This window comes from Nerophis lumbriciformis, linkage group LG19 (assembly GCF_033978685.3).
Source record: "Nerophis lumbriciformis linkage group LG19, RoL_Nlum_v2.1, whole genome shotgun sequence".
NCBI classification, from domain to species: Eukaryota; Metazoa; Chordata; class Actinopteri; order Syngnathiformes; family Syngnathidae; genus Nerophis; species Nerophis lumbriciformis.
The window spans coordinates 20889933-20901624 of NC_084566.2; the positions used below are offsets into that span (position 1 = coordinate 20889933).

Consider the following 11692-nt stretch of genomic DNA (forward strand, 5'->3'; position numbering starts at 1 on the left):
ACCACCACCCCGGTCTGCCAATCCAGAGGTATCGCCCCCGATGTCCACGCGATGTTGCAGAGTCTTGTCAACCAAGACAGCCCCACAGCATCCAGAGCCTTAAGGAACTCCGGGCGGGTCTCATCCACCCCCGGGGCCTTGCCACCGAGGAGCTTTTTAACTACCTCAGCCCCAGAAATAGGAGAGCCCACCACAGATTCCCCAGGCACTGCTTCCTCATAGGAAGACGTGTTGGTGGGATTGAAGAGGTCTTCGAAGTATTCCCTCCACCGATCCACAACATCCGCAGTTGAGGTCAGCAGAACACCATCCCCACCATACACAGTGTTGACAGTGCACTGCTCCCCCTTCCTGAGGCGGCGGATGGTGGTCCAGAATCGCTTCAAAGACGTCTGGAAGTCGTTTTCCATGGCTTCCCCGAACTCCTCCCATGTCCGAGTTTTTGCCTCCGCGACCGCTGAAGCCGCACACCGCTTGGCCTGTTGGTACCTGTCTGCTGCCTCCGGAGTCCTATGAGCCAAAAGAGCCCGATAGGATTCTTTCTTCAGTTTGACGGCATCCCTCACCGCTGGTGTCCACCAGCGGGTTCTAGGATTACCGCCACGACAGGCACCAACCACGTTTATGTTCACGTTTTTTGGATAACCTTAAAATATTTTCTCTTTTTTTTTATGTATTATTTAATGTGTTCTATTATATATACGATTTTAAATATTTTTTAAATTTGATATTTACTCTGTCCTTTCATCTATTTCATGATCTTAGTTTTCTTACTTCTCACACATGTAAATTCATTTTTGCTTATATTCATGTCATGACTTTTAGGTATTTTTCCTATATTTGACTGTTCGTTTCTATTCATCAGGTATTCAATATAAGAAACATTTTAGGTACCTCTTTTAAAATCTCGTTTTAGCATATGCATATTATAAACAAACAGCTCCAAACTACCTTTTGGCACTTTTCCATTGCGCTATGGTGCATATTGTGACCCATTCCACACAAATCTATTTCAATGTTGACATTTTTTCTTGTTTTAGTGGTACAATAACTTGACATTACAGCCACAGATGATACAGAAATGCTATTTTACACAAAAACAATTGAAAAGTTATCCATTTGAAATGTGTAAGGATTAGAATTATAACAAAGGAAACAAAACTCCACAAGCAGCTTTTTATTCTTCTCCATCAACACGGCAGCAAAAGACAAAATACGTAAATGACGTGACCAATATTTTACCTGAACGCATACATTTGGGCTATCTAAGGAGTCTTTTGCTTTCACAAAAAAATAAGTTGATTGAGTGACATTTCTAACTCCCAACCAAAGTGACAAAATCCACATTTGAAGAAACATGGTGTTTCCATTAAACTTTTTTTCTTTTCCACAATACAAAGAATGACATTAAAATAAACTGTACAAAAGCTTAGGGTGTCTCAAGCAAGGAGACGGACCGTCTTCCCGGTGACCGTCAAATAGTCTTCGTCAGCTAGGGCTCGGAGCGCTTCGTCAAATAGCTCCTTGGTGATGGCCTGGAAAACAAGATGGAGGTTGTTTGGACATTTAACTTGAGTGAACTAAAACATAGAATAAAAAAGGTGGTTAGGATTAATCACCGTTTCTGACTGTCCTCTGAGGTCATCCAGCAGCTGCTGGTACTTCATGGCGGGCATCTTTCCTTTAGTCTGAATCATCTTCTTCAAGGCCTGTGCCAACTCCTCCTTACGCTTGCGGGCTGTGGCGCTCATACCTGTCACCAGCAGGAAGTCACTTTTAGTTGAATTGCACTGGAAAACCATCTATTGCTAATATTTTTAAATGTTATTTGTATCATTGAAGGTTCTGTGGGGTGTACCTGTGGTGAGAATGGAGATGTCCACAAATCCTGTCCTGGGGTCTGTGGCCGACTGCTTGAGGGCCTCCCTGTGCAGCCTCTTGGCCTCCTCCACGTCGATTGTCTCCACCTTCTCGGAGAAGCGCACTTTGGCGTGAGCCTCTGACAAGCGGATTAAAGACTCCAGCTGCCTGGGGTAGGCGGACACCATTCCACGCCCGCTGCCTATCTTCCTCATGTCCACGTATGCCTGAGGAGCAACAATGCACCCACACTCAAATACACTTAAGTATGCATATTTTACAAAACCCAAAACCAGTGAAGTTGGCACGTTGTGTAAATGGTAAATAAAAACAGAATACATCCATGCATCCTTTTTCTACCACTTGTCCCTTTTTGGGGTCGCTGGAGCCTATCTCAGCTGCATTCGGGCGGAAAGCGGGGTACACCCTGAACAAGTCGTCACCTCATCACAGGGCCAACACAGATAGACACACAACATTCACACTCACATTCACACATTAGGGCCAATTTAGTGTTGCCAATCAATGATTTGCAAATCCTTTTCAACCTATATTCAATTGACTACACTGCAAAGACAAGATATTTAATGTTCAAACTGGAAAACTTTGTTATTTTTTGCAAATATTAGCTCATTTGAAATTTGATGCCTGCAACATGTTTCAAAAAAGCTGGCACAAGTGGCTAAAACATTGAGGAATGCTCTTCAAACACTTATTTGGAACATCCCACAGATGAACAGGCTAATTGGGAACAGGTGGGTGCCACGATTGGGTATAAAAGCCGATTCCATGAAATGCTCAATCGTTCACAAACAAGGATGGGGCGAGGGTCACCACTTTGTGAACAAATGCGTGAGCAAGTTTAAGAACACATTTTTTTATTGAGCTATTGCAAGGAATTTAGGGATTTCACCATCTACGGTCCGCAGTATCATCAAAAGTTTGAGAGAATCATTAGAAAGCCAAAAAACAACATTTAATGCCGTGACCTTGGATCCCTCAGGCGGTACTGCATCAAAAAGCAACATCAGTGTGTAAAGGATATCACCACATGGGCTCAGGAACACTGTCAGTAACTCCAGTTTGTCTCTACATCTGTAAATCCAAGTTAAAACTCTACTATGCAAAGCGAAAGCCATTTATCAACAACACCCAGAAACGCAGCCGGTTTCGCTGGGCCCGAGTTCATCTAAGATGGACTGATGCAAACTGGTAAAGTGTTCTGTGGTCTGACGAGTCCACATATCAAATTGTTTTGGGAACTGTGGACGTCGTGTCCTCCAGACCAAAGAGGAAAAGAACCATCCGGATTGTTATAGGCGCAAAGTTGAAAAGCCAGCATGTGTGATGGTATGGGGGTGTTTTAGTGCCCAAGGCATGGGTAAGTTACACATCTGTGTAGGCACCATTAATGCTGAAAGGTACATACAGCTTTTGGAGCAACAAATGTTGCCATCCAAGCAACGTCCTATGAATGGTGTTACAACAGTGTGGCTTTGAGTAAAAGAGTGCGGGTACTAGACTGGCCTGCCTGTAGTCCAGACCTGTCTCCCATTGAAAATGTGTGGCGCAATATGAAGGCCACACAATGGAGACCCTGGACTGTTAAACAACTTAAGCTGTACATCAAGCAAGGATGGGAAAGAATTCCACCTGAAAGCTTCAAAAATTGGTCTCCTCAGTTCCCAAACGTTTACAGTGTTGTTAAAAGGAAAGGCCATGTAACACAGTGGTAAAAATGCCCCTGTGCCAACTTTTTTGCAATGTGTTGCTGCCATTAAATTCTAAGTTAATGATTATTTGCAAATAGAATTAAGTTTCTCAGTTCGAACATTAAATATCTTGTCTTTGCAGTCTATTCAATTGAATATAAGTTGAAAACCTTGTATACTTTCCGCATATTTTAATTTCTTATCTCCGCTTTGAAAAGTAAATTAGTTTCCTTTAAGTGAAGAATCCAGCAGGGGGTGCTGTCACTCAAGTCAATTCACTCAACATTTTCCAGCAGGGAGAAGCTTTGAAAAGAGGTGATGAGTAACTGCATGTTTTTTTAAGTACAATAAGCCTATAATTATGTGCAAAACTGAATTCAAAACGTGTTTAATAACTTGGAAGAAATGTTATAGGTTTCAGAATAACAAAACCAGGTATTTTTGTTTGTGTTTTTTTGCCATTTGCGCAGGGTTTAATTTACTATCAACAATTTTTTTAAAACAACAAACCTTTTACAATTCAAACAATTAACAAGAAATAAAAAAACATGGTGTGTGTCCAAAAAGGAGCAGGAAAAAGCATAAATGTATATTGTCCTGCCCAAACAATAGCAGGAAGTACAGTTTTGTGATCTGTGCATAACTTTTAATTGAAAAAAATAAAATCTCCAATTAGTTTCTATAATTGATTTTAGTTTACCTTGAATTTTAACACACTATTATGAATTTGTAATATTTTACCACCATTACCTACTTTTTTTTGATTTGTCAATGATCAATATACAGTACAGGCCAAAAGTTTGGACACACCTTCTCATTCAATGCGTTTTCTTTATTTTCATGACTATTTACATTGTAGATTGTCACTGAAGGCATCAAAACTATGAATGAACACATGTGGAGTTACCGTATGTACTTAACAAAAAAAGGTGAAATAACTGAAACCATGTTTTGTATTCTAGTTTCTTCAAAATAGCCACCCTTTGCTCACATTACTGCTTTGCACACTCTTGGCATTCTCTCGATGAGCTTCAAGAGGTAGTCATCCGAAATGGTTTTCACTTCACAGGTGTCATAGTCATACTTGCCAACCTTGAGACCTCTGATTTCACCAAGTCAAGTATTTCATATATATATATATATATATATATATATATATATATACTGTATATACATCCTGAAAATATGCAAACAAAACTGTGTTTAGATAATTGATACTTCAAACTTGCATAAATAAATCTTAAGGAATATAACATAACTTGGCTTCTGAGAGCTTCAAAATGTAATGAATAAAATGCTAAAGTTGTTGATAAACAAGCAATTATTTCAATACCGGTAATTAAATATGGTCATTTTAAATGAATTATTATGATCATTTAAAATTAATTATTTCAAATATGTTTATTTTAATGTATAATTCTATGGCTGAAGGAGTCAGAAAAAATACAAATAAAAATACAATTAATTTTGATGTTTTTGGCAAAATATAGTAAAAATGTATTTATTTTATTTTTTTATAATTAATAAATATATTTATTTGTTGGTAAGATAAACATAATAATACAATTTATCTCTAGTCTGGATGATTTAGTTCTTGTCACCCTGTTGTCCTCCCGTCTCTTCCCCAAGGATGGCTCCATGAGCTGGGCAAACGCCTGGAGATGCCATGCTCATCGGCGGTATGCCGGACGCCTCGAATGGAATAACGTGATTGGGCAGGCACGCTGTTTATATCGTGGGAAAGCGGACGTGAAAAAAGGCTGTCCTCACTCAGGTGCGCATGGAGCTGGAGGGGGCGTGGCCTCCAGCTCCGGCCGAAAATCGGGAGAGGCGCTGAATTTCGGGAGTCTCCCGGAAAATTCGGGAGGGTTGGCAAGTATGGTCATAGTTTTGATGCCTTCAGTGACAATTTACAATGTAAATAGTCATGAAAATAAAGAAAACGCATTGAAATGAGAAGGTGTGTCCAAACTTTTGGCCTGTACTGTATATGCATTTTATAGTATTTACTATATTTATGTCTGCAAATATGATTTTTAAATATTTGAATGTAAATCTACACATTCTTATCTATTTTCAGCCTTTTAATACATTTTCAGACATTCAATAGTATTCATGCAAGTAAAAAAACCCCAGCTCCAAGCAAATTTTCGGCACTGCTTCCAATCATTCTCTGTTTCGTTGATTGTGGTCGTCAGCCATTTTCATTTGTTTATGTTCCACTTGGAGGAACTTCTAAGCGCATTTTAATATTACCCAGCAGCATTGGATGCAGCATTCAGCTGTATTAGCTTGATTGCAAAAAACAAACCTCAATCAGCGCTTGGCTGGCTTCCTCGCTCAGGCGCGGGATGATGTAAGTGCGTGCGTACGCGATGTAGTCCTTGAGCACGGCCATGTCCAGGAACTCCTCCTCAATCTGCTCCTCGCTCTGATAGTACAGCGCCACCAAGTGGTGGGCCAACCTGCGGTCGTACGCCTCGTCTTGAGGGTCCAGCATCAGGAAAATGAGGTCGAACCTGGCGGAAGACGGAGAAGGCGTTAATAGGACATGATGGTGGACTGACAGAGCAGCCATGTTGAGTTGGAGTAACCTGGAGAGCAGCGTGTGAGGCAGCTGGATGTTCTCAATGGTGGTCTTCTTGGGGTTCCACTGGGACTCCACAGGATTGGCGGCGGCCAACACGGCGGTGCGGGCGTTTAGCTGGCAAATGATTCCAGCCTAAGAAAGCGAGATCAGAAAACGTGCGATGAAGAGAGAAGGTTGTGACTCAAAATGCTGGCGAAGACACACCTTGGCGATGGAGAGCGTCTGCTGCTCCATGACCTCGTGGAGCACGGAGCGCGTGCTATCGCTCATCTTGTCGAACTCGTCGATGCAGCAGATGCCGTTGTCGCTGAGCACCAGCGCGCCGGTCTGCAGGACCAGCTGCCGCGTCTCCGGGTCCTTCATCACGTAGGCGGTGAGGCCCACGGCGCTGGAGCCCTTCCCGGACGTGTACTGGCCACGGGGCACCAGGTTGTACACGTACTGCAGCAGCTGGGACTTGCTGGTGCCGGGGTCGCCGCACAGAAGGATGTTGACCTCAGCGCGGAAGTTGCCGCGGCCCGTCTGACTGAAGTCCTTGCGAGCGCCTCCGAACAGCTGCAGGAGAATTCCCTGGAACGCAGAAAAATACTGTGGTTATGAACCAACAAACCCACAACACTTCATCATTACAATGCATAAAACCCAAATGATAGGGGTGACAAACGCGATTCTTATACATATGGACGTTATTTTTCATGTGGCAAAATTAAAATAAATGTGAATTTATTTAAGTGAATGAAGATGTGAATTAATATAGTAAAGTGTCTATCAATGTACCGTATTTTTCGGACTGTAAGGCGCACTTAAAATCCTTTTTTCCCTCAAAACCCGACAGTGCGCCTTATAACCCGGTGCGCCTAATGTACAGAATAATTCTGGTTTTGCTTACTGACCTCGAAGCAATTTTATTTGGTACATGGTGTAATGATAAGTGTAACCAGTAGATGGCAGTCACACATAATAGATACGTGTAGACTGCACTATGACGGCAATATGACTCAAGTAAACAATACCAACATTTTATATGTTCCATTGAAAATATAGAATATTACACACCGCACCGCGCTCAAAAATCTATCAAAATGTTTTAGTACGACTTTGGTAAGCTATGAAGTCGCACCACTTGATGGATTGTCGGCACATTCAACATACAAGGATTATTATGATGTGTGTATAAGGTAAGACATTATCTGGAGTTTTGTTTTCGCAATATTATGCAAACGCAATTTTTCTTACCTTCTGGTACCTGCTGATCTGTATTTGGGATCTGCATAAATCATGAAAAATTGCACGCGTCCGCCTTTTTAGTCCATGCCAACACCGTAGTCGATAAGTTTCTTCTTTTTCTCTATCTTCTTGTTATGGGACATTCATCCTCCGTTGTTGCCATTTCTAATATAAAGTAGTGTAAAGTTCTAACTTATATCTGTCAGTAAACTCGCCATGAAAGCGCTAAAACATACCGGTGTAGTGAGTTACATTATTCACCCAAGGAACTTTAGTTATTAGAGATTTCCGGTCGGACGGTTTTTCACAGGACAAATTTCCGGCGTTGTTATTGCTCTAGTGAGTCACGGATGAGGAGATGCTGCTCGAATATTGATTTAAGTAAAGTCCGAATGTCATTAAAACAGTTAGCTCCATCTTTTGACACTTCTTCCACTCCCGTCCTTTGACGCTACACCGCTACAACAAAGATGACGGGGAGAAGACGCTGCCGAAGGTGAGCCACGTACATAAGACCGCCCACAAAACGGCGCATCCTGAAGCGACTGCCAGAAAGTGGCTAAAAGATGGTCTTTAAAACATAATCTATGCAACATTTTGACCAAAGAACCACCATTACATGTTATGTAGACCACAAGGAAGTGTTTTACATTTAGAAAAAATATATGACTCATTCAATGCGCCCTATAATCCGGTGCGCCTTATATATGAAAAAGATCGAAAATAGACCATTCATCGTCAGTGCGCCCTATGGGCCAGAAAATACGGTATTTTGAATCTAAAATCAATTCATATTTTTCAAAAATCGTTAAAAAAAACCAATACTTTAAAGAATCAATTTTCAAAAAGACGTTTTTGAATCCATCCACAAGCTTAAACATCAGCAGCTAAGAGCAGCTTGTGTAACCAGTTTTTTAAATTATTTATTATACTTTTTATACTTGAAATGTATACTGTATGTAATTGTGTGTAAAACCTCGGTTTTTGTGAAATAATCTTTGTATGCATATCCATGTACATACAAAAACTATGGAATTCTCACAATTTCATACAAATAATGATCTTTTATATATAATTACATGTGAATGTCAAGTTTTGGTAAAATTGTACCCGCTTTTACACTAAATTACATTTATGTCTTTTAAATATACTAAGTATAGAAAATATATTTGATAGTTTAATTATGTGAACAGTTACATTTATAAAATAAATTACATTACATTAATTATGTAAATTAAGGTAATTCAGGAGTCTTAATAACTTCAGACTTAACGAGTGGTATCAATTTGCAACATTTAACCTTGGCAGAGGTCTCCGTGGTGCGACGAAAGTACAAATTGGCATCACATGAGCGACACGCACCTTCTTGATGTCCTCATGTTCGTAGATGCTGGGCGCCAGGGCGGAGGAGAGACGCTCGTACACGTCAGGTTTGGCCGCCAGCTCCTTGAGGGTTTGCACGCGGTCTTCGGTGAAGAGCTTCTGCTCGGCCTCCTCGTCCAAGCCGTGCAGGCGCTTCTCGTCGGTCTTGCGGAAGTGGATGGCGTCGATGTGGGTCTTGTACACAGACTTCACGTTGCTCTGGCGCGGGTTGACACGCATGGGGACAGCCCGGTAGATCCCTGCGACACAGTGGAGTGGACAATATGTATAATTCAAACAAGACACAAATAATAAGCAGCATAATTAAAGAAGTAGAAATGGTCATTCTCTCAAATGTGTGCAATTGCAATAAGATAATTACACGAAAACAAAATGATGTATGAAACATGCCCCCAAGTGGCTGTGATTGGATGCTTTGGAAGTGCAATGCTCTTCAAACCTTAAATATGGTGAAATATTTTTTTTTTTTTTTCTAATACAGAGGAACCTCGATTTACGAAACCTTCTTTTGTGAATTTTTCGGTTTTTTAAATTATTATAGAGGTTTATTTGAAATAGGGACAGATACAAAAACATAGACATCTGAAACAGTTATCCAATGTATGCATCATAGTGTTTGTAGCCAAAGCTAATTTACAACACTTGTCCCCAACAACAATAACAACACAGATCCAACATCATTAAAATAGGAAAATAAAAAATAGAATAAGGCAAAGATGAGTTGATAATAATGATAATAGAAATAATACAGACAAAGTGCAAACTAGATAAAAGCCACAAACCTTTAGATTGCGCCAAATATTACTGTGTGCGAATGCTTCATTCTGGTGCCTGCAGGCAAGAAAGCAGGGCGAAACATTGCCGCAGAGGCGGAAGCATCCACTGGACATGTGTGCATTTTCTTCGTTTTTTCGCCTTTTGTCCATTTGCCAACTCAAAAAGAGTTGCCAACAACTCAACAAACCAGTATGGAAATGGAAAATTGGTGTAGAGTTAAAAAAAAAAAGACTATTTGCAAGGAGTACAATGGTACTCACAAACATAAGCACAGCAAGTTTTAATTGTGATGAGAACCGTCTTTTCTGGAAAAAGTTGCCAGAGCAGACTTGAACAGCGGAGAAAATGACTTTCTCTCGTCTCATTCTAGCGCGGACCCTCGCTCTTCCAAAAGCATAAACACACAGACACAGCTCCCCCCTCCACCGTACATTTTCCCTCTGTTTGCTTCTCTGGCTGTTGTTAATGTAGTGAAGTTTATAATTGTAGCAATATGCTTGTTGAAGTTAAGGATTTTGTATTTTAGTGGCTTCTGTGTGTTGGCAAAGCAGATCATACAGCTTCTTCTTGTTTTGACTTTTTTATTGCACAGAAAGTTGATCCATCACTCCCTTATGTTTGATACACATCACATTATATTGTGTTCAAAGTGTACAAACCTTCACTAAATTGGGGACTTTTGTCAAGGCTGCAAACCATGTTTATATTGTTTCTTGGGGACGGCGTGGCGCAGTTGGTAGAGTGGCCTTGCCAGCAACCTGAGGGTTCCTGATTTGATCCCCAGCTTCTACCACCCTAGTCACGTCCGTTGTGTCCATGAGCAAGACACTTCACCCTTGCTCCTGATGGGTCGTGGTTAGGGCCTTGCATGGCAGCTCCCGCATTCTGTGTGTGAATGTGTGTGTGAATGGGTGAATGTGGAAATAGCGTCAAAGCGCTTTGAGTACCTTGAAGGTAGAAAAGCGCTATACCAGTATAACCCATTTACCATTTTCATGGAGAAACGTTCTTCACGACACAAACTCTTCTTCTTACGGTTTAAGAAACAAGTCAGTTTGTAAATCGAGGTTCCACTGTATTTTGGACTTAATTATATAGTTATGAAGCAAACACAATATGTATAGTATTCTCCAGACTATAAGACGCACTTAAAATCCTTTTTTCCCCCTCAAAACTCAACAGTGCCTAACGTACGGAACAATTTTAGTTTTGCTTACCGACCTCAAAGTCATTTTATTTGGTACATGGTGTAATGATAAGTGTGACCAGTAGATGGCAGTCAAACATGCGAGATATGTGTAGACTGCAGTATGATGGCAGTCACGCACAAGAGATACGTGTAGACTGCAATATGACTCAATAAACAACACCAACATTTTATATGTTCCATTGAAAATATGGAACATTACACACGGCGCTCAAAAATCTATCAAAAAGTTTTAGTACGACTTTGGTAAGCTATGAAGCCGCACCGCTTGATGGATTGTACTGTGCTTCAACATACAAGTATTATTATGGTGTGTGTATAAGATAAGACATGTTATCTGGCATTTTGTTTCCCAATAATATGTAAAAGCAACTTTTCTTACCTTCTGGTACCTGCTGATCTGTATTTGAGATCTGCATAAGTCCTGAAGCGAAAATTGCACGTGTCCGCCTTTGTAGTCCGTGGCGACACCGTAGTCGATAAGCGTCTTCTTATTCTCTATCTTCTTATTACGGGACATTCATCCTCTGCTGTTGCCATTTCTAATATAAAGTAGTGTAAAGTTCTTACTTATATCTGTCAGTAAACTCGCCATGATAGCGCTAAAACATACCGGTATAGTGGGTTTACATTATCCACCTAAGGAACTTTAGTTATAAGAGAGTTCCGGTCGGATGTTTTTTTACGGGACACATTCCGGCCTTGTTTTTTTCCGGATGAGGAGATGCTGCTTCGTTATTGATTTAAGTTAAGTCTGAATGTCATTAAAACAGTTAGCTCCATCTTTTGACACTTCTTCCACTCCCATCCTTGCATGCTACACCGCTACAACAAAGATGACGGAGAGGAGACGCTGCCGAAAGTGAGCCACGTAAATAAGACCGCCCACAAAACGGTGCATCCTGAAGCGACTGTCACAAAGCGGCTTGAAGATTC

General features: G+C 40.8%; 1 protein-coding gene across 1 annotated transcript in view; it reads right to left on the reverse strand.

Moving 5' to 3' along the window:
• Positions 1-1162: 1162 nt before the first annotated feature.
• Positions 1163-11692, reverse strand: part of mcm4 (minichromosome maintenance complex component 4) — a 23426-nt gene continuing 12896 nt past the window's right edge. The window contains exons 11-17 of the mRNA XM_061979345.2: positions 8752-9011; positions 6367-6732; positions 6167-6294; positions 5884-6091; positions 1859-2087; positions 1620-1753; positions 1163-1535 (exon numbers count right to left, since the gene is read on the reverse strand). Coding sequence (XP_061835329.1) covers positions 1440-1535; positions 1620-1753; positions 1859-2087; positions 5884-6091; positions 6167-6294; positions 6367-6732; positions 8752-9011 — 1421 coding nt within the window. The 3' untranslated portion in view covers positions 1163-1439. The remainder of the gene's footprint in view (positions 1536-1619; positions 1754-1858; positions 2088-5883; positions 6092-6166; positions 6295-6366; positions 6733-8751; positions 9012-11692) is intronic.